The sequence below is a fragment of the Necator americanus genome, chromosome IV (assembly GCF_031761385.1).
Source record: "Necator americanus strain Aroian chromosome IV, whole genome shotgun sequence".
In the NCBI taxonomy this organism is placed as follows: domain Eukaryota; kingdom Metazoa; phylum Nematoda; class Chromadorea; order Rhabditida; family Ancylostomatidae; genus Necator; species Necator americanus.
The window spans coordinates 25,927,001-25,950,241 of NC_087374.1; the positions used below are offsets into that span (position 1 = coordinate 25,927,001).

Genomic DNA, 23,241 nt, shown 5'->3' on the forward strand with positions numbered 1-23,241 from the left:
ACTACCTAGCGCGAGTGATTTGTATTACTTTTATCACTAATGGGTTTAGCGCAGTCGGTTAGAGTTGTTGCGCTGCCTGCACGATCGGAGGTTCGAATCGTTCGTTCTCGTAAATCGTAAGTCGTTGTATAGGCTAGTTACACATTCTCAGACGATCCTCAATTGAAGTGAACGTGGTGGCGCATCCCAAGCGGATTGATCAACTCCAGACACTTTATCCTTTATTATCGCTGATGTTTCTTCCTTTAAATGATTATTAGATAAAGATTACGGTCGTTTTTATTCCAACCATGCGTTAGGAAAGGGGATCCTTATTGCAAACTCTCGCTCGTAGGCCAAACGTGTTTGTCTCTGGGGACATCCATATTTGATTTCCATACTGTGACCAAAGCAGTTCAGTTTTTTGATTTAGGAGCAGATCCCAATAAATTGAATACAATTCTTATTACAGTACTTATCAACAGAAAGTCTAAACTATTTAAATTGCAATCCATGCTGAAATTATTTTATGATTTCTGAGATGCTGCCGAAATACTTGTGAGGAGTATTTAATGACTTGTTTTTTTTTCACGCCTCTTGCTAAGTTTAACTTGAGGACTGATCCGTTTGTTATCCACGATTTTACACACTTCGAAGTATTTCTTCCTGATACACACTGGCACCGGAAAACGAGAAATCTTAATGTACCAACTTCTCAGCGCTGCACTGCTACATCCAATATTTCCCGTTTCTCTGTGCTACCCCGTATTAGAGCTCGATTTTTACCGAACAAAACATCTTACCAATCGAGAAAAAGAGAAATTGCATATACAAACATCTGCAATGATTGGGTCAGAATTTGGCGGGTGCTCTTGCAACGAGATTTGTTAACAGCTATGTATAATACATACGCTGAGGAACTTGGAAATAACCACTATTTAACACCAGACAACCACCAGACAATGCTATAATTTTTGCTCTTCTTGTAGTCCATAATGAATGACAGATCTGATTTTAAAAGGATTTCTTTGTCGTCGATGCACATGATGTCGATGCCATTTGGCGATTTGTATCACTTTTATATCGTTCCAATCACCTTCCGCATCTAAATTGTAGATTGAATTGTAGTGGAATTCAGCCCTAGCAGGCTTCAGTTTTATGCGTTGCCGAATCGACTAGTCGAAATACCTCAGGACGTTGTTTTTGTCCTCCTTAGAGGATCGATTAGAGTGGGACTGTTCGATGCATTTGCAGACTTCTAAACCTACCATATACGTATTTCTCCCGTTTTTTCGACAAACAAAGTTCAAAATTTTGCGGTAGAAAACTGCCAGTTGCAGTCTTTGATACTTTGATACGCAAGACAATTGTTTTTCTGCTTTCTTGAGACGTACCGCCTTGTTTACGAGGTCGTAATGCAGCTGTACGTTCATAGTAATCTTGCCTCAAAAAAGTAATTTGTCACAAATTAATTTACTTAGTAATAATATATTCTTGACTCGATTATTTTTAGTTATTGGAGTTGGTTTCTTCACTCTGAACTTTACTTTTTGTGTTTTAACGTTTTTATCTATGGCTTCCTCGTTCTTATTCTTCGTTACCGATGAAAATGGATTCTTCCGTTTGGTTACTTACTAGTTGTTTCGTGATGGGTAGAATTGGGAATAAAATTGTGGGATATTTTCACGCTTTGTAGACCACATTGTGAAATTTGTTTTTTTTTTGTTGTGCGTCACTAGACTGGACCTAACTTTGAAGTTCATCGCCTTTGTTCGGCCAGAACATTCTTTGCTCATTTTTTGCTCACTGCTTTCCATCTCTGAGATAGATTCAAGACCTTCGAGAAGGCTCGGAAGCTCGTCTTTGTCCTTCGTTTCTATGATTTCTTCTTCAAGTATTTGGCGGAGATTCACTTTTTGTACGTAAGCTTTTGCTGTCACTGGTAAAAATCTTTTTGTGAACAGAAATTGTGCGGTTTACAGTCGTATTGACGCGCATGCACAGCCATATGACACTCATATTAAGTTTTTTTTTGTGGTAATAATATAGGCGCTGCTGTTTGAATTGGAAACATCCATCTTCTGTGTTACGCCATTAACATTACTCATTCGCATCAGAATTCTATAGACATTTGCATGGGGTAAGCATATGGCCATGAATTATTGAAGCAGAACTCTTAATTTGAACTTGTTTGCTGTTCTCTGAGCGTGGTGTTGGGCTGCATTTGTTGCCCTCTCATCAAAACCTCACCTTCTTAAATAGCATTTCCGGTCTGTTACACTATCTGCTATACTGGATATGGTATCATATACGGACACCATAAATTTCCGCCTTCACCCTTCGCAGTATTTTCCGGCGAACTGAAAAGTGAAAAGCGACTCACGTATTTCGTTTAAACAGTTCTGTTCTGCATAAAACGTCCTTGTTGACATAAACTTTTCGAATGTGATACATAGATGCGGGAATTATGCCGAGAAGATTCAACTGATTTAACTTCAAAAAACCTCAACCATTTTCCCTATAAAAAATCTAACTGAAAATAAATTAAGTTTCTCGAAAAAAATAGAAATTTGTTAGATGTGAATATGCCATTAGTAAAATAACCCGGCTTTGTGTGTCTGGCTTGAAGATGCTATTCAAAGAGAAAGCGGTGTATGTGTAGCTCATGTTACTAGACTTTCAGAACTAATCTGGGCCAGTGAGAGGAAAGCCGATTGCAGGGCTCTTCATCTCGCTAATCCGAAGTTACACAATTATCTATCAGATTTTCCGCGAATTTTTCCTTTCGAATCGTATACATTCTTTTTTAAGTGAGAGGGATTCATTTCCACGCTGTACATGCACTTTATTTGTGTTTATTATTATTATTTATTACTTTTATTTGTACTTCGTTTGGGAATCTGTTCAGCACGCATTTTTGTGTTAGGATGTTGAGAAAGCACCAGTTTCAATCAGCTTCATTTACATCGTCATCCGAGTTCATTTGTTGAATGCGATAGTTTTGCTTTCGTTAAAAAAAAGCAATGGACTTCCTCCAGAAGTTTTATGATTTGTGCGTCAAAAGGTGAAATCGCCACCATTCGCGGAACTTTAGATTCTTTTTGAGGTTTTCCCTGCATTTCGTGAATGCCTCTTCTTTTTCGAATTATCATTCATTTCTAGTTGGAACTTATAGAGGACACTTTTTTCTTTTTTACAACATTATCATGCAATAACGGTACCCCTGACCGTGGTGGTTTTTCTATGTGTATTTTGAATATGTTGGGGCATGATGTCACCAATTCTCTGATTTCTATCATTTCATCTTCCAAAAACCCCTTCGCCTGTGTGAAGAGAAACGTATGTAATGGCCCATTTGCCGTGTAAGGTGAAAAGTGCTAGAAAATCTTTTATATCTGTCTTGTCATAATACATTTTCCTACATTGTGAGCATATGGGCGGATGTAGTGCAGGTTTTAGAGGTTCCGCTTCCTGCACAATCAATCGGAGGTTCGAATCCGCCCTAGTGCTCACCAAGCCTTTCATCCCTCCTGGATCGATAAATTGGTACCAGACTCGTCTGGGAGGATAAAAACACTGACTTGACACATCGGCTAGCCACTGCAAGTCATTGTATAAGCCAGATACACGTTCGTAAACCTCAAACGATTCTGAATTGAAGTGAACGTGGAGGCGCATCCCAAACGGATTGATGAACGCCAGACACTTCATCCTTTATCCTTTATCCTTTATCTTTGTGAGCATAATTTCGCATCATATTATCCGGGGCTTCTAATGAAACCTGTTTTCTGTGAGATCTTAGCGATGAGTTCCAGGAACTTTTTTAAAATTTTTACCGCCTCTATAGGTCATTCTTCTTTCATATCTCTCTTGATAGCATCCCTTGATAGCGTCATCAGTGACTTCATGGTCAACTGCATTACTTCCCTAAACTGCCGTACATTGTTCGAGGTTTCAAGGGCGCTTGAACCGCAATCAACTTGACTTTATGAACACCTTAGTTTTTCTCTTCTTCATCCTGGGCACTTATTACGAAGTAGTTCTATTGTGAGACTTAAGGGTGTTCCTTTGACGAACTTGAGGATGACTGTACTTCTTCTTTAGAATTTATAGGCCATATTACTGGCTGGTTGGTTCGCGAATACCCAGCACCATTTAATATTTATGGGCCTAATGTATTGATATCGTGTCTTTGTTATTAGCTGTGCTTGGTTCGGATCCAGTTTAGAATTATTTTCTTATTATCTTACCGAAAACAAATAATGCTCACTTAACTAATTCTCTTACTCCCAGTGCTTTTCAACTTACGTTTGTCTGCAGAGCTGAAGCTGTGAAGTGGCACTCACATTGTCTCCGATTTCCAGCAATTCACCTAAAATAATGGGAATAGGAATAATGTGTCTATTTTATGTCCGTTATTTGTTATTACACTATCTATTTTTCTCTTATTCGCTGCCCGATATGTGCTGTAAGTGTGTTTGGCTGCAAAGGAGTAGAAGCTTCATATTACAAACGACTTTCCACGCACACAGTTCAGTGAAATCGTGTAGTTCCATGGTAGCCAAGGAGCGCTGAATGTCTGCCAATTTTCATCGAGATGCCTTGAAAGTGCTACCTACATACGTCGCTGTTTTCTGGATCCCATCCTGTCTCCATTTTTCGTGAATTTGACTTATGTAGTTTCACATCGATTTCTTCGCCAGCATCCACGTTTTGTACCGTAGTACGAATTCAGATAGTGATTACTTCTCACATAGTCTTCACCTTTTCAAAGCTTCATTATTTTCCGTTCTTGTTGCTCATGTTTGTTTGTGAATGGATTTCTCGTTAAAATGTAATTTCCTTGAACAGGCCACTTATGATTCTGTGGTGTTGTCGATGGCGATGAAACGTGCAGCACTTCTGTGCCTCCAACGTCTCCAGTGTCTCGATGTTCAGCGAGTATTTTCTGGAGCGTACACGGGGTCTCTGAGGAAGACGTCCAACAAATGCACGTTCAAGGTCAGCGTTGTGCGATCAACGGCCAGTTGTCCACACAACACTATAGTTTGTTTTCAGTACTACTGTACGAATCCGTCTTCCTCCTCATTGCCAGCTGCTCACTCCACGATCACAGTGCGCTTCGAGCGAGGGCTCCCCCTTCTCAATGTTACACTACCGTCAAGGAATGAAGCCTGTCAATTTTCCCTCCGTCCACTTACTGACAATGTTGGAACTTTTTGCGAACAATTGCAACGTGAGGATCGAGGATTGGACTTTGTTGCAGTGTACACTAACGGTGCGAGTTCAGCCACAAAACATTTAGCGTTCTCTTCGAAATAGTCTTTTTTTTTATCGAAAATACAGATGGTGTGCGTGTAGCAACATCAACATCGATCGAGCACCTATTGTTGTTTGGAGGATTTCGTTTGAGGTTAAATGATCGGTACTATGATGTAGTGATCTCCTCCGAAAGAATCGATGGTGACTTGGGAAGTGACAGGTGCGGCAAATATTTGTTTTTTAGACGATGGCATATCACTTAGGAGATAGTTTTTCTCTTTGAAGGAGAGATAAAGATCAAAAAGATGGCGTTGAAGACATTTGCATTTCTTCGTTAAGATTTTAGTTGTTTACAAAAGTTAATGCTGACTTCAATGTTCACGTCTCGGCGAGTTCATCTTCTTCACAGTCTACGAAGATCAGCTGCAATTTATGCGATCTAACTAAGCTAACCCATGCAGATATTCTTATGCTCACACTTTGAACCACTAAGCCACAAGTTGAAACAGTGCAACAACACGTTGGCGGAGTCAGTTGCGGTATCGATAGGTTTTTTTGACCTCTACTATGTCCTTAAATAATAGTAGAAGTAAATAAAACAATTCGGAATAGAATGAAAGTTCCTCAACAATTGAGAAGCATCCTTTTTCTTTTTATTCAATTTGGTTTTCACACGTGGATCCAAAAAATTTCTAGTGCTTATGAAAAGCTGCGTTACTCTCGTGCTAACCATATAGGAGGTTAATTCAACCGTAACTTCAGGATTAGCTCCTTTATGGCTTTCCACGTGATTGCATTTTGACATAGCAAAAGCGTGATCTATTTAACAATCTAACGCTTTTTGATGCGTGTCTGCTAGAGGTCTTTAATTTTCATCAACGTACTTTTTCATCAACGTCGTCTCCATATTCCTTGATGTATTCGTCGAAGCATTTTTCTAAAATCGTGCAGTTCCCGCGCCTTAATCCTAGACAAGCATTGTAGGTGGTTGCGCAGACATGGTGTATCTCTGTTACTCTGTTACTCAGATCTCTGTTACTTCTGGTGTTTTGAGGTCTAGAATAATTCCTATAGTGTGGCAATTATAGATTGTACTTGTTGTAATGAACTGGGTACTGTAGCGTGTCATGTACATCCAGCGAGCCGTAGCTTAGTTCTAGACTTCTGAGTTTCGCAGTCGATCCACCGACCCTGGTATCTATTGATACGTCACTTCCCTCAAATCTTGTCGCTGCCTTCTACGTGATCTTTACGTGGTGGATAGACGATTTGCCTGTTTAAGTCCATAAACCTGTGCAAAGTACATAAGCTTTAGTTGCCAATCGGATCTAAACATCCACTCAAATTAGCAGCTGCGGAGAAACTTGCATTGTGTCACCGGAACATTTGTGATTTTTTGTTGTGTCAGCTGTTAACTTATTTGATTTATATACTAGATTTTGACACTGTTTGCAACGTTCGAGTTGTAATTGTGGATCAGCGAAAATCTCTGAGTCGTTAAACGAGTTGTTCTATGTTATATGACCTAGAGAGAACCAAATATGTTTTTCCAGAGATGCTAGTCAGAACGTTGTCTCGGGTGTGTTTAAATGAACAAATTTTTTGAAGGCTCGAATATTTGGGCAAATGGTTAGTTTCGGAGGTTCGGACAGTTTGAATAGGGATTTTGAAAGCATGGATTTTTGAATATTATGGATATTAGCCTCTTCAAATATTGAGCTCTTCGAATAAAAAAATCCCAGCTGACTGAATTGAATTTTTAAATTATATCCTGAACGCTCGCAAAATAACCATGCTAGGAACAGTGTTAGAAGTTCTCGTATGGTAGAGAATATTCGAACTGAAAGAGAATTTGATGGCGTTTGTTGGAAACGCTTGATATAGCCGTAGCCAAGTGGCGATTCGACTGTTCAAATGGAATATTATGCGATTATTTGTTTAAACGTCGTAAATCGATTGACTGGTATTGTAATTGTTGAATAATCAAAACCAAAACACGAAAGAACTCTAAAAGTTTACCGAATCCGTGAAAGCTTTATTTTAGGATGCGACAGATCGATGACCTGCGTGCAACGGTTGCTTCTCTACATGCTTCTCTATGTGTAGATGAATACAAGGTGAGATTCAACTTCGACACTTTTTGCATAATTCCGTTAAGACGTAGCCAAGCAGGCTCTTTCCTGATCAATTTGCTTAGGTAGGCAGAGAAAAACGATTGATGCAGCAGCTGGAAAGAGCTGAAAGTGAACTGCGACCACTTCAAGAGGTGACTTTTCTTAAAGGCATCACCCCACGGATCTGAGGTGGTGCAGATTTCAGGTGGAGTATTCGCATACGGGATCGTAGATTATGTAGAGGGGTGTGATTCCGTCTATTTCTTCCTAATTGCCGTAAGAAAACGGTTCGGAAGATGCGGCGCCGCACGAGGCTGGCGCGCTCCAGTCGAACTCCTTGTAGCAAGTAGTGCGCCAGAACGCCTGAAGCCGTGTCTTCTGGGCCGTTTTTTACGGCAATTAGGGAGAAATGGACGGAATCTTTCCCCTCTTCTTAGTCTCCCATCCGTATACGAATACTCCACCTGAAATCCGTACCACCTCAGATTCGTGGAGTGATGCCTTTAAGCTTTCTTCATTTCCTCCCTTTGTTTCACTTATACAATTCCTCATTATTCTGGTAACTGGAATTTACTGGAATATTCTGATATAATTCAGAATTGTGTCTGTTTTTTTTTTTTAGCAAAAGCTACAGATAGAGAAGGATTGTGAAGCACATGCGGAGCGAATTATGTGGACGGGATTTGCGGCAATGGGCATACAAACAGGTGAGTTGCTACCTTCTGGTAGAATTAATATACCTCATATTTTTGTTCATGCTCTATGTTTGGTGGAATCTTCCATGCCTATTTCTAGTGCAACAATGTTATTTCAAATGTTTATAGTTCCGTTCTACTTTGTGTGTTAGTCTTTTCTCAGTACATTTCTTCCCTACGGTTTGCCTTCTGCAGTAAACCGGGCCACAAATTGAAGTTAACCCACCAATAGGTGAAAATTAGGGGTTTTAGGAGTGCGAAAAAGTTTAGCACAAAATTCGTCAATCCTTTCTTTTGTAATTCATTGAAAGGCTTTTTCTTCTGAAGGAATTCATCTGACATTTCCATTTAAGGATTATTTGCTCGATTGACATGGTGGGAATACTCTTGGGACATCATGGAGCCCGTTACGTACTTTGCTACTTATGCGACCGTGGTTGCAACGTTTGGCTACTATCTCTACACTAGACAGGTGTGTAGTTTTCGTTTTCTCAGCAGGGCTGTAGCTGAGGATCTGCCGTTCCTCGCAGTACAAGGGGCTCAACCCAAAGAAGAGGAAACTAGGTTGCGTCCTTAACCGGGGGGTCGATGATGAAAGGCGTAGACAAGAGAACACCTGCGGAGTACGTCTTGTATGACACCTTGTTACGAGTTCTAGTTCTCGAGTTCACGGAGCGAACCTCGGTTTGTAGCTGGATTCTTAGTTAAGCGAAGAAGCTGAAGTAAATGATGCATTATGGGAGAATAATACTTATTAGAACATAAATATTCCTTCAGCTGCACATTCCCTACATATTCTAGCATAATTGTTACCATGGTATTAGCAAACGGCATCTTTCATGTATGTAGAGCTCTTCGAAGACGTTAATACGCGTACAAAAAATAACCTCTTTCATTTCTGGCAGCAGATCCATATAGCTGTGTGTGAGAGCTGTCGATAATTCTTTTTGCTTGGCATTTGACGGGTATGTGCACATTTGAAGAAATTGTTGCTGCCATAAGGGATATTTGCTTCTTTTATATTTCTGAACTACCCAACATGGCAAGCCGAGTGGAAAATTCTTAAAGGCATCACTCCATGAATCTGAGGTGGTACAGATTTCAAGTGGAATATTCGTATCCGCATAGTAGATTATAAGGAGGAGAGTGATTCCGTCCATTTCTTCCTAGTTGCCGTAAAAACCGGCCCGGAAGATACCACTCGGGCATTCTGGCGCACTTTTTTCCACAAGGAGTTGAACTGGAACGCGCCTGTCTTGTGCGGCGCCTCATCTTCCGGACCGTTTTTTTACGGCAATTAGGAAGAAATGGACGGAATCACACCCCTCTACATAATCTACGATCCCGTATACGAATACTCCACCTGAAATCTGCACCACCTCATAGCCGCGGGGTGATGCCTTTAAAAAGTACCAGTCATCAAATCTAAATGTGTGCTTGTTTCTATGCGATGAATGTTGAATTGAACGCGAGGAGTGATGTTGCTAAAAAGATTTGGAAGATTTCTTCCACTCAAGTTGGAACGATTATTTAACTCTACGAACACTTTGCAGCACTGAAAGGAGAAAGATAAGGTGAAGTAAAAGTCTTTGGGTATCAATCCGCTCGGGATGCGCAAATGCGCTTTAGTGGAATTTGTAATCGTTGAGGTTTTGGAACGCGTGTTGGCCCATACAATGACTTTCAGGCATCAGCCGATGATCAAGTCAGTGTTTTTATCCTTCCAAACAGGACTGGTGCCAATTTGTCGACACCGTGGAGATGAAGCGCTTGGTTGGCACTGAAACGGTTTCGAACCATCAATTGTGCGGCTACAGCCGATCTCTCAGCGACTGCGCTACACCAACCCAAGTAGAAGTAGATTAATGGGTTTCTAAAGTAGAGGGCGGATTTGGCGCAGTCGGTAAGAGATTCCAGTGTCTGCAGGATCGATCAGAGGTTCGAATCCGCCCTAAACACAAGTCACAACCACATCGGCTAGCCCTCGCAAGTCACTGTATAGGCCAGCTATACGTTCGTAAACCTCAAACGATTGTGAATTGAAGTGAACGAAGAGGCGCATCCCAAGCGAATTGATTAACCCCAACACTTTATCCTATATCTTCCTCCTCTATCGAAAATAGCAGGATAAAGATTATAATTTTAAAAAAGTGACGAATTATGGTGAGAGATGCAACCGACCTGTTTACTATGCTAGAAATACACAAGAACGTGCTGCGTATGCTCTAGAGTTTCGAAGGCTTTAGGATTCTCAGTCCTTTATGGGGAGAATATTCCCAAACGTTTGGGAAAGAGTAATCCCAAAATGCGCTTTACTGTTTAACACAAAAGTCAAAATGGGTTTAAAAATGTCTCTACATGCCAGTTCTTATTTATGGGGAAGTGGATAACTGAAATAAAACTCCTAGTGTTACTACTGTGTGAAAATACTAAATTCAGGCCTTCGAATACCCTTCTGCTCGAGATCGCGTTTTCACGAAACATTTCTACAAAAGAGCTCAAAAACAGGGCTTTAACATTGAAAAATACAATGCTTTGGTAACAGAGGTAAGTTTTTCTTTTTCCTAACTGCTGATAAGTACTTTTTTTGATCTTGATCAGCTTGATGTTGATTCCTTGCTTTCTTTAAAAAATGAATGATTTTTGGGTTACCGTGTGAGTTTGCATCTCTTGATGCATTTGTGAAGGATAGCAGAGAAGTAAGTTTGTACAGTAAAATCGCTTATTCTTCTACAGAAGAAGAAAGAGATGCGAATCCCTTTAAGAAGCTTTTAAGAAAATCTCAAACTACTAATGCCCATCGTTTTTGGAGTTGAAACGTACTACTTTAGTCAAATTTCCAACATCTCCAGAGCTTAAGCACTGTGACTATGAGAGATACTAAAATTTTTGCCATAATATGTACGTTAGGAATATGTAACTATCATTTTACGTTCCAAACAATATATTCTCGTCAAAAATCATAACGTCCTTGGAATGCAATTATCTGGGACTCAGCATTGCTAATGTGCAGCTACAGGTGATTTTTTTTTAAAAACCTCTGTTTTGCGAAGCTGTGATGTCACCTTTCTTACATCACTTCGTCAACTCACAGGATAGTTCACAAATCTGAAGAGGCTTGATTTTTTCGGTGAAAGAACTATCGTGATAGGAAGTACGATACATAACGAGCATAGCTATGGAGTTGGTAGCACCCGGCCTTGCAATGTCGTGGACTGTTTCAGAGATCCATTAATGGATGAAATATCTAACTTATAAATGTAGAAAAACGAAATCACCACTTTTGCTCATTTTGAAGATGTTTGTTCCTATCACCAGTTTAAGGAATACAATCCGTTCACTTTTATGACATATGATTGGTTTTTATGATATGCGTCAATATTTTGAGATTTTTGCTACTAAAGGCGTTTTTTTCTAGGTCGAAGAAGTTCGAAGTCAGCTGGATCGCATTCGTGACCCGCTGTTTCAACATTTGCCCGTCAGCTATCTCACAAAGCTAGAAAATGGCGACTCTAAGGTTGACAAATATGCAGCTAAAAAAACTGTCGAAGGAAGTTGAAAATTGTGTTTTCAAACACTTTGTACGGTCTCAGCGTAGCTTTTCTCAATGATGAAAATCCCTTCTTTCCTTATTTTACGAGTTTATTCCGATGCCAAAGAGTGATAATCAACAGTTTTCTTTGTATTGTCCGTACGTGTCTGTGCGGCCCCTTGATTGTATAGTTCTGCTCAGATTCATCTAATGTACTGCCTTTTCGCGTTTCTCTCGTCATGCTTCTCGCCTACGCGACCCTACGAAGAATTTCACTTTGGTGCAGAGAGTTTCTACATAGAAGAGACTACGTGGCTTCTGGATATTAATAATGCTTGTTCTGATTTATTTCTTTGTTTCCGCATGGTATCTTCCTCTGTATTTCTTGATTATGGTAGTAACATAGTCGAAAATCGAAAATTTCATGTGCGATGAATTTTTGCAATCAAATTAATCACAGTATGCCACGAAATTGATGATGTTTGGGTCTCTCTGGGAAAAGATGGGGTTCGTCGTGTAGACTGCGAGTGTGAACTCATGCTGATCATCCTCATTTAGCCCAATCGTCCTGAGAAACAGCGTTGGAAACATTCTTACTGGCCGTTCTTTTGAGGCATGTTAGAACTGCCGTACACGCGATGCATCCGCTGACGAGCGGTCGAAAATCAATGAGATTCCCTCCTATAATCGAAGATTCAACTATAACCAGGGATGCTACTGAGAAGTGGCGCGTGTACAGAGGAGGCGCGTTCCAACGCGCGCAACGGTCAGTGAAGCCGTTTCCCGCCGTTTTTCAAGATTGGGGGAGAGCGTGATAACGCTCATATTGGTAATCCACACTTGAACACTAACGTTTTCTTGAGAAATCACAACGTTGTCAATCTAGTGGTATGTTGCCTTTAACTAGTGCGGTTGTCTATGCTGCAAGGCTTGAAAACACCAGCACTTTAAATTTAACCAAACCAATGATTTCTTCAGCTGACATAGTTTCTTTTTTTCTGATTGTGGTAAAAACAGATATTGTAGAAATTTGAATGATTCGTAATTTGCTTCAGCTTGTCTCGATTCTGATGATTGATCTGGTCTCCGCAGAGCAAACGTGTTAGAGCACCTCAATAAATATCTATGCCACTTGTAAAGAACTTCATCAGAGTCCACAACATATACATGATAAATATGCCAGGTCGGGAGAAAAAAAGCACTTCAATATTGTACAGATTTGATACTTGTATAGGTGTCAGTTTCTTGAAGTAGTCGAAGTAATCAAATACACCCAGTGATTGTACACTGATGTATAGACTTGAGGACGAAATAGGTAAAAAAAAACATGTCATATAGTCGGGTCAAAACGACATGAATCACGGGTGTAGTCCCCGTGCATTTGCGTACTCGCTTAAAAGGGCGCGGTGGAGGCAGCAGTTGTAGCCGAGTTAGGACCGTCGCAAACTGCAGCGATGAGTGGTGCCGGCAAGGGCAAAGACCACGTCCTAGCCGCTACGCTCCTCCGAAGCGCCTAGCACGTACGCAGTTGCGTACGTGCTTGATGTCGTTTTGACCCTACTATACAGGCAGGTCATACCGTCATGAAGCACGGTGTTGTTGCGTAAGCGGGTGCGCTTCAGGCAACGCGGTGATGATGGCGGTTGGAATGGAGGTGTGACCGTTGCGAGCTCCACGGTGGAGAGGCGTTGGTATGGGTCCCCACTCGCCGCAACACTCCACCGCACCGCTTCGAGCGCAGCCGCTTATGCAACTGCGCCGCGCTTTATGTCGTTTTGACACTACTATACTAACAACACCGTTGGCTCGTTCAACGACCAGCACGAGGCAGTTGAGGAAACGGGGAAAGACAGCACGGGAGCTCGCTGCAGAGCATGCTTTGCCGTCCGTGGTAATCACCGAAACCAGGAACCGCGTTTAGGAAAAAAATTAGGAACCATGTTTTGCAATGCCCAGGTGACCATCGCAAATTGCGGTGACTTCACTGTAAATATCGCCTTTGAATGAAAGTGTCACTTTCTGTTCGTCTCATTGCGTACTTCTCTACGTCACCTTCTGTGTTACACTGTAGCGGTTCTTACTATGTATGGTCCAAGTTTCATCGAGATATGTTAGTTGGCAGTGACACATCTTGCGAAAATTACTATCGTCCTTAAGTTTTGCGCAGTAGTGTTCTAATTATAACTGCGCCTAAATTTAAACAAGAAATAAACCACACTACATGCTTTTGTGCTCAACAAGTCATGGTTTACTCTCGCAATGAACCTGCTCCATTTTTATGCAGTATTCATTTACAAAATATTGTACATAGAATGAGATAAGCATTGATTGCGATTCACCATTGATCATATCAAAAGAAGTGAGACCACTTAAAATATTGGAAAATCTTTCGGCTCTCATCGGAGGTCACGTTACAGAGCAGCTGTGATGATGCCGATAACTGGCGTTAAAGAAACACCACATAAAATACCTAAAAACAGTTTTTGAACTCAATACGTCATAGTTGGCTTGCAGAGTGAAGTATTTCATCCGTCAAAGATCATACCGTAAAACTATGAGATCACTTAAAATATTGAAAAAAGACTTTTTCGTATTTTCATTGAAGGTAGCATTAAAAAAGCTCTGTTATTCTGGCGATGACGGGTGTAAAGGCAACACCACATACAATACCTAAAAACAAAAATTCTTTCTCATTTTGCACCTTTTCAGCCTTCTGAAAGGTCTGTATTTTTCCCTAATATTCGCATAAATATCTGTACCCATGTTTATTCTCTTTACGCGACCTTCCTACACGTATACGTTCAAAGAACGGAAATAGGGCCAAAGTTTACATCATGTTATACGGTACAACTTGCAGAGTTATTAAAAAGACCACGAGTGTTTTCTCACCGTGCCGCATTGATAGATTAGCGTCGCTAGCTTTAATGATAAGTTGTTGGTTTCTTTTTCCCCCTCAGCGAGAATAAGATGCGTGAACATTTCATGGATTTTTCCATGAGTTTTTTCTGCCATACATACGCTACTATTTAGGGAACGTTAAGATGATTTGTGCTTGTGCAGACTGACGGCTCTGAATGCTCATCAAATTTCTGGAACTTTGGAAGAAGTTGTGCATTTTCACCGCGATACGTGTAAACTATATTTTGAATACCCATATGTACTGAGTGGAAGGTCCCAATACCGAAAATTAACGCAAACGATGAGTTTAGTTGGAAGCCTTTGCTCGGTTGCTAGGCGTTAAGGAGAATAGTATAGCGGACACCGAGACCGCGATCGGTTCATTAAATATCTTAAAAACTGCGTGAGAAAGATCGGTTGTTTGAAATCCACCAAGAAGTCCCTGTCCCCGTAAACTTTCAAACTAGTAAGTCGATGTCGACCCGCATGTGCCGCATTAAATTTCGGTTTATTTTATGTCGGTATTCGAAAGACTTCCAATTGGGAAAAAAAGATCGCGAAGAAGGAGCATTCCCGGCTAAAAATACGGAAAGAACGTATCTTTAATCGGCTGGAACTCCGCCAATCGTAAGTCCATCAAAAGATAAAGAGAGGAGACGGTTTGTGAAACAACTCATAGAGGTGTCGGGTTAATGTATAGTGCAAATTAAAACTTTAACTAGTTGTCCAAAACAATGAGACCCTAATTCGTAGATATCATGCCGTGGATATGCAGAAATCCTGTTACGTCAGAAAGATGAAAAACATTCTGAATCTGCCCAATTTTATGGATCATCTCCATCTTCACACAGAAATTACTACAAACAGCTTACCTAACATTAGCGCTATAGCGGCTGCCATTCCACTGATTTTCTGATAACAGGTTGGTACGACGCTAAATATCCACAATAATATTCAAATATGCATTGTAGTCTGAGAACATTGCTGACATCAGGTAAAATCCTATTTATGCTTTTTGTTTTAAATTTTTAGAAGCAAGTTTAACACAATCTTCTAATCATAGATGTTTTTATTTATAGCAAGTATCATGGGACTTATGCACCTCTTCGAAGTCCGTTTATTACTACGGTAAAAAAAAAACCAAAAGGGACCTGTGAACACAGGATTACAGCACATATCAGTACCATCTCTTTCAGAATTTTGTGGGTGTCCTTAAGAAATTTTTAGCCATTGAGGCTTCTTGCTGTCATCTTCCTCTTTATTAAAATTACGCTGAACAAAATGTTCCTAGACAATAAACATCATTTTGTGCAACTTTTTTTTTTCGAATTAAAGGCATCACCCCACGAATCTGGGGTGGTTTGGAGTTTAGGTGGAGAGTTCCTATATAGGGTAGTGGATTATGGAGAGGAGGGTGATTCCGTCCATTTCTTCCTAATTGCCGTAAAAAACGGTCCGGGAGATGAAGCTCGTGCACAAGGCTGGCGCGCTCGAATCAAACTCGTTGTAGAAAATAGCGCGCCGGAACGCTCGAAGCCGTATCTTCCGGGCCGTTTTTGCGGCAATTAGGAAGAAATGGACGGAATCACCGTCCTCCCATAATCTACGGCCCCCTTAATCTATAGGCATAACCTACCTGAAACCCGCACTACTCCAGATTCGTGGAATGATGCTTCCAAGTTGTAATGACATCGGAATTCCCGTTGAGCAGCCGCCACACTATTACCATTTTTTTAAGGTGACTTCACAGTAAATGCACGTTGTGAACCGTTCCACTGGTCCATGATTACTAACTAAGTGTATAATAAAAAACGTGTAGAAGTAGTTGTATACTGAAGAATGCCACTCCCACCTGTCCAGCAACTCCCCAGAGGTGCCGCTACTACACTCAAAATTTATCGTTTCTCTATGCCACCCTGCATAAAGTTGCCCTTAGAGGTGTTCAAACTTGTAAGTGCGTGACGCGACCGCAACACACTCTTTTTCTCTGCTTGACACGTGCTGCCTCTTCTATTTGCTGAGCATTTGTGGAGGACCACATTGAGCCCCCGATGTGTATCAAACCGTAATCAGACGTTTGTCGCCAAACGTACACAAATATCTTCGTCTGAGAAGAAAACTATCGACTACGTTTTAATGAAATAGATGGGTATACCTTGGCGTGTAGATAAGTGCTAAACTACTGAAGTATCCACAAGTGTATGCCATCACGGATCCAGCAATAGTGAACCACCATTCGTTTTTGAAAAACACCTGTAATGGAACGTTTCAGACAACGTTCCCAAGGAAATGTCGGGCAGTTGTCTTGTACGATTACGGTAGTCAGGTCCAACACTGTTTTTTTCTAATTTGCCACGGACTATATCTAAGCATTTTTTAAGAGTAACATGCATGCGCATAGAAACAAAAAAGAACATGACATTGCTCAAATAACGGAAGATGTCCTTCATTTTGCTGTTGGCTCAGAAAAGCTTTACACCGTGTGTTTGGTAGAAAAAAATCCTCGGTGGTACTGCATCTGACAATTTTAGAATACAAATTTCCTTATCAATCCTGGTCTACTACAGCTGAAATTATCTCTTTTGGTATCCATCACCTACTTATTATTATATAACATATACTATATATTTTTTTATTATATTGTACACCTGTTCCATCCACCTGTTTTTTTTTCCAATAATGAAAGATAATGGATTCAAAGCTGCGTGTAATGCTATACTCTTAGATAATTGTGCAATGGAGACACTACTTCTAGGAAATTTTCCTCATGGAAATGTTATTTTCTCTAACATTTCTTCTCTTTTTCCCTCTTTCATCAATGAGCGTAAAAATTGTAAAAATTTCCTAATACACAGTTCCAGGTAGTCTTCTTTTTTCATTTTTTGTATTTTTTTTTACAACATAATAACTAGACAGACTTACCGGCAGTGTTCTGTTCTTACCAGCCGGCTGATAATTACAGAACATAAAAAACGGAATAAATAACAATCTTAACACAACTGGAATCCAGAGAAAAGGTGGTTTTGGCTGAAAAATCCATTCTATAGTGGCTTAATTCATTCCTTCTAGCAACGGGAAAATCTACCGAAAAATACTAACAAATTGTACATAATTGGCAGACAGGGAGCCAAGAGATGCGAATACGTTGAAATTGAGGAACGTGTTTATGGCGAAGTAGAGATTTTCTGCAATAATTCTTCTTTAGACATTCTATGAGACTTCAATGAATAGATTACTCCAGCAAATAAATTTGTACAGCTTTTGAACTTATTAAGTCTATTTTCTGTTGAGATTCTCGCCTATTAACGCTATTTACTCTGTAGCTACTTGCTTAATCTGTCAGTTTTTAAGTTTCAGCACAAGTTTTCAAAAAGACTATAGAACTATACTAGCGAGATTAGTTAAATCGGCTTTGACACCGAAAGATACAGAAAATTCTTTAGTATTTCTAAAAAAATATTCAAATATCTGTTTCTGACACTACTCAAATACTTACTACTTTTCAATAATATAATTTACTCCTCCAGTGAAGTATTCTTAAATAGCTGGAAAATTTTTTCATTCTGCTTTTATCACGTTTGCTAGACTAGGTTAACTTTTTCGCTCTTCCTGCGCTCGATTTCTCTCAGAATTTAACGATGTGAGTTAAGTCTAACATTTTTCTATGAAAATTGTATTGTCGAGAACTACACCAATTGATTGCGGGTGTTAGAATACCTGGAATTCAGTGCGTACCTGGGAATACAGAACCCCATGGCTCGCCTGGCTGTCTGTAGAAAGGAGTTTCTGACATCATTGCAGGAAAGATGATCAGTGTAACAAAATAGACGAAGAAATTGTTGAATAGTTGTACCCAACACTAAATTTCGCTGTTACTAAAAATTACCACAAATTCTAACAACAAATCCATGATATTGCTAGAGTTGGCAAACGAGCTAACTTCTATCTATCGGCTTTTTTAACCTACGTAGCTGAAGCATTCCAGGTATTGCCGTAGGTTGGGACGTTCAGCATCGTCGTCTTGCCGAGCACGTTCACCAATTCCCATGATGTAGTTATAGTACGGCTGTAAAATTGCTTTTGTCAGAATTTTGTGGGATAAAAGTGGAGTTACTCAGAAAAGAAACCAGTTTGACGAGAACAATGAGTGATAATCCACAAATAACAAGAACTCCAAGTGATATGGAGAAATATAGTAAAGCGTTTAGCATGATATCATTGGGCGATACTGAAGCATCTCCACAGTTATTGGAACAGTTCGTAAATTTAGTAATAATCGTACCAATAGTTGTGAATATACTCATCACACTGGTGAAAATACCACACAAATTATTGCCAATAATAAGTGAATTTGGATAGTTGTCGGGGAAATCGGCAACGACTCCGTAGATCGAGTTCTGATAAACACCATTGCAGAGGTTCATTAGCATAATTATAATAAGCGTAACAATGTAGAACCAGTTTCGATCTGAAATAAAACATTAGTGAAATGGAAAAGGAGAAATGGACTCACAAAAACACTATTTGTGAGTTTTCTGGTCGAAAGATGTAGATGTAGTTTAAGTAGAAAGTGGTTTAACTGCAACACAAAGTAGAGTTCAAAACTGCCCGAGGTGATCAACCCTTACATCTTTCTGGGGTCGATAAATTGGTACCAGACTTGTTTATGAGGATAAAAACACTGAGTTAATAGATCGACTAACCTCGACCCTGGGGTCAAAGTATAGAATGCTCACGTATTCATAACATCTCGAACGGTTTCTGGATTTAAAGAGACGTGTTTGCGCATCCCAAGCGTCTTGATGAACCCCAGGCACATACTTTATCCCTTATTCCTTAAACTGGCTGAGATGCGCTGTCGGTTTTTGTTCTGGCTCTATTGATTGAACTTTTCTATCCAAAATTTCTGTAAGCACTACCTTTGACGCTTCCAAATGTATCCTGTTCCATCACTACTTGCACTTTTGAGCACTCCTACGGAGAGAACATAGAACACTCAGTGGAGTGTTTCTATAGACCAGAATTCGTTGAAATGTTGACATCGGTGAAATGTTTTTATAGGGATGACTCATGATGCACTTGCTCCTGTGAAGATTCATGGGATTGTCTCATTTTGCGCAGAAACAGGCCAATTACGTCTGAAATGTCTCCTGTTCAGTGGCATGATATCCCGTAAAATCCCTTCTTTTTGCATTAAAATGAGAAATGGTCCCCTAGAACTGCTTGCAGAAAGAAAAACCTATGTATGGCTGAGGGGGTGAAATAAAATCTGCATGTAAAAGAGACTGCGCTTTGAAAAAAAAAACTTATTTCTACAGTACAGTGGTATCATTATGAGGGAAAAGTGGACACCATACGAACACCGTGGTGATTGAGAGAAAAAAGGATTAGAGGATTAAAGAGATCTAAAGCGATGTGTTGTGTTGTTTTTTTTTACGTGTTTTCATTCTATTGTGGAAAAAGATTGTGGGAATGATTAGTACAGCTTGGAAGATTATTTGTGATAAATTTGAGCTGAGATTCCATTGGAATGGCAACAAGCAGTGTATATAAAAGATGAACGATTTCATGCTGCATCACTTATTTCTCTTGTTGAGCATTCCTGCATTTTTACTCTGTGCATTATTGTGTTTATTTATGGTGCATTTATTTCTTATTACTTCTTTGCTTTGTATTTTTCTGGGTTTAGCGCAATGTTGGTTGCATTAATTAGATAAACAGTTTAATTATCCAAGTTTTAGGTTGACCATTCGAACACGAACATCACATGAATGTGAATGACTCTAGAAAGTGTGAAAATACACCTCAAAACTAGACCGAGCTCATTTAGGCAGCCAGAGTGTCACTTTACTTTCAGTGAGTGATGATTTACGCTGTGAGTCTGGAAGATGAGTCATCTCACAAAATGCACAGCACTCCGGCATTGCTAATCTACTGTAAAAAAAGGAAAATATATAGAAAGTTGTTAAGGAAAACACAGCTCATAGTAAATGGAGCAAAAGATGAACGACGAATCCTAGCTCTTGATTGCTCCATCGTAAAAATTCTCAACTCGATATCGATGAATAGCTCTTATAGGATACGATAAGCGTACACCTACTTGGATTTGTTTCAGTGGAACTGAACCTATTCATGGATCTAAGAGTATTTGTGCATCCAGCTCTAATTGATACATACACATATACAAATTTGACAGAAATTTTGCGAAACCCCTAACCCCTCTGTTAGGCGGACCCATGGAGCAGTTTTCCAACTGCACTCACACTCTGATTTTACTCGTAAATTGGTAGTGCAGTCGACATCAAACGGTTCAAACCGGTGAGACTACCGACACATATTTTTTATGTTTGACACATACTCCCTTTTCCTCTATTCTCTGCCCGTAATTTTTTACGTTGATGCCAATTTTGTGGTACTAGGATTAACCCTATATATCTCGGGCGGGTGTACCGCAGGAGTTCCGCTACGACTGCACGATCGATCACTGGTTTGGAACCACTCAAATGCCAACCAAGCCTTTATCCCTCCGAGTTCGATAAACTGCCGCCAAATTTGTCCGAGAGGATAAAAACACTGATTTGACACATCGGCTAGCCACCACAAGTCATTCTAAGGCGCTAGGCGGTTCCCCGTAGGGATCGATGAAGGTGGTGCAGTGTATCCTCTCAATTTTCATCTTATTTTGACACAAATTGTACGTTATTGATAGGGTAACGAAAAGACATAATGGAAACTAAAAGATTGCAATAATCAGAAAAGCAAACCCTGTCTTTCTCCAATAACTGGTTAAATTCCTAACTGATACCCAGTTAGCTAAACAAAGAAAAAACAGCAGCAAATCACCGTTATCGCTGGGTTGAACAAAAATGACAAGTAAAATGATGACCATCACTAAGCAACAGTTGATAACCAATGGAACAGCAATGCGCATCATCATAGATCCTCTGGAACACTTTATTTTTCAAAACAGTGACGGAAACAAAGCGAATCCATTGGAACTTACGCGACTGTAATCGCCATATTTATAAACATAACGCCGACGTTTGGGATCTGTGAGGTGACACCGATGACACTCATGAAACTTTCTGCATAGTCCGTGGCATTTCCATCAACAGTGAACCAATAGTCTACATAATACTGAAGAACAGATAAAGTCGTCTGTGTAGGAGCAACAAGGGAATGAGGATTTCTTTTTATATTCTCTGCTCAAGAAAATAGGAGCGACTCGTTAAGGTAAAATATTTCATTATGTTAAAAAATAACAAAAAAAGTAAAATAATGAATAATAATAACAAAATAATAATGGTAAAATAATAAATAATAACAACAAAATAAAATTAAAAAGTAATTTAGAAGTCACCTGAGGTGCTATGGTGATAAACATATTCCATGACATAAGCATTCCAACACCATGTAGAAGAAAAATCCCATAAACTGCATGTTTACGATCGACTACAGAAATTAATGACGGGAAATCAGAAGGAGAAGAAGCGGAACTCGACGGAGATCCGGACCCGCTCATCGGAATTGGCAGCCGAGTGGGACGAATTCAAGAAGCACGCCTGTAAACGTGTAAGTCGCCCTCTTTGCGTTTGCTGATCACCACGTGATAAGAGTGTGTCAAAATGTGCAGAAAAACTGAGCCATAAGGCAAACACATAGTTTCGTTTATGCTGAAAAAGGCATAATTAAAAACCTATGATAATGAGTTATTGATCGCCAGTCGCTGAGTGTTTTATCGTTCGTTTTTTTGAAGTTCAAACGTAGTACGTCAAAATACACAAGAATTATTTATTCTCGAGAAAGACTAGTCGAGCTTACTCTTAAACAGATTATAAAAGACAATTTTGGGACGGTTTTTAAAGCTTTTCCTGTAGCTTAGAATGGATTTTCTTATACTTCATCCTTTTTCTAATCGAATTTTTTTACCAAATAAGGTTGCCACTACATTCTAAAGAATAACAACAGCTGAAGGAGTGACTTACATAAGGCTACATATGTTGCCCTAAATAAGTATCAATAAATAATAATAAATAATTTTCTCCTAATAAATAATAAATTCCCCTGATGAATAATTTTCTCCCAGTGTACTGAAATATTAGCTATAAGTAGAAGGGACAACAATTTTTTTACTTCTTTCATTTCCTTTGAGATACTACGATTTGAGGTTCCTAACCAGAAGTTGGAACCCATAACACGATCCAGAAGCACAGATGAGATGATGACAGACGACAAGTCTACATACAGAGCAAAGTCGTTCCAGAGATTTTTATGTTTTCGTAAATCTTAGCTCTTCCCATTTTGGGCATCAACTTCCTAGAAAAGTTTCTTTAACGCGTGGAAGACACGGCTAGAAATTCGCTTTAAAAAGATCGTGCAGGAAGAAAGACTGCAATAAAGGTTTTATTTACACTGATTCATAATTGCACTGAACCTGTGGCGTAGAAGAAAATGTATATAAAAAAAGTAAATATAAAATAAATGAATAAATAGAACATCAAGTCCACGGGATATCTCAAAAGTCGAGATGAAGATTTGCAAAGGTAACTTTGGTGATGCTTCAAACAAAGTATCAATAAAAAGATGATCGAAATGTGGGACTACGATGAGATCGGCGGGTACTTAGGGACATTGTGTGGTACAAAAAGCTCAAAAGTGCGTCTGGAAATACCTGTTCCACGTGAGGTAACTGTGCTTTTGTTTACACTCCAAGATCAAACCTACCATGCAGCATTGCACAGTAATAAATATCTTTCTCTTG

The 23,241-nt window shown here is 39.7% G+C and overlaps 2 protein-coding genes across 5 annotated transcripts; one reads left to right on the forward strand and one right to left on the reverse strand.

Moving 5' to 3' along the window:
- Window positions 1–39: 39 nt before the first annotated feature.
- On the forward strand, window positions 40–11,609 carry RB195_002713 (uncharacterized protein; the record flags this gene model as incomplete). 2 transcript variants are annotated; one of them, XM_064200093.1, is made up of 10 exons in its annotated part: window positions 40–90; window positions 4,831–4,980; window positions 5,038–5,257; window positions 5,326–5,461; window positions 7,286–7,358; window positions 7,439–7,507; window positions 7,978–8,062; window positions 8,404–8,522; window positions 10,490–10,597; window positions 11,469–11,609. In XM_064200093.1, the coding sequence occupies 10 exons, from the start codon at window positions 40–42 to the stop codon at window positions 11,607–11,609; spliced, it is 1,152 nt and encodes a 383-aa protein (XP_064055974.1). The 2 variants fall into 2 exon arrangements, with proteins under 2 accessions (XP_064055974.1, XP_064055975.1); XM_064200094.1 differs by lacking the exon at window positions 40–90 and having other exon boundaries at window positions 4,795–4,980.
- Window positions 11,610–13,993: 2,384 nt separating this feature from the next.
- On the reverse strand, window positions 13,994–22,002 carry RB195_002714 (uncharacterized protein; the record flags this gene model as incomplete). Of its 3 annotated transcripts, XM_064200096.1 has the most annotated exons (14): window positions 13,994–14,052; window positions 14,128–14,134; window positions 14,224–14,252; window positions 15,353–15,414; window positions 16,636–16,733; window positions 17,403–17,507; window positions 17,580–17,665; window positions 18,216–18,339; window positions 18,448–18,546; window positions 18,608–18,708; window positions 18,763–18,948; window positions 21,324–21,424; window positions 21,484–21,617; window positions 21,841–21,882. In XM_064200096.1, the coding sequence occupies 14 exons, from the start codon at window positions 21,880–21,882 to the stop codon at window positions 13,994–13,996; spliced, it is 1,233 nt and encodes a 410-aa protein (XP_064055977.1). The 3 variants fall into 3 exon arrangements, with proteins under 3 accessions (XP_064055977.1, XP_013305919.2, XP_064055976.1); XM_013450465.2 differs by lacking the exons at window positions 14,128–14,134; window positions 14,224–14,252 and having other exon boundaries at window positions 21,841–22,002; XM_064200095.1 differs by lacking the exons at window positions 14,128–14,134; window positions 14,224–14,252.
- Between the last annotated feature and the right edge of the window lie 1,239 nt (window positions 22,003–23,241).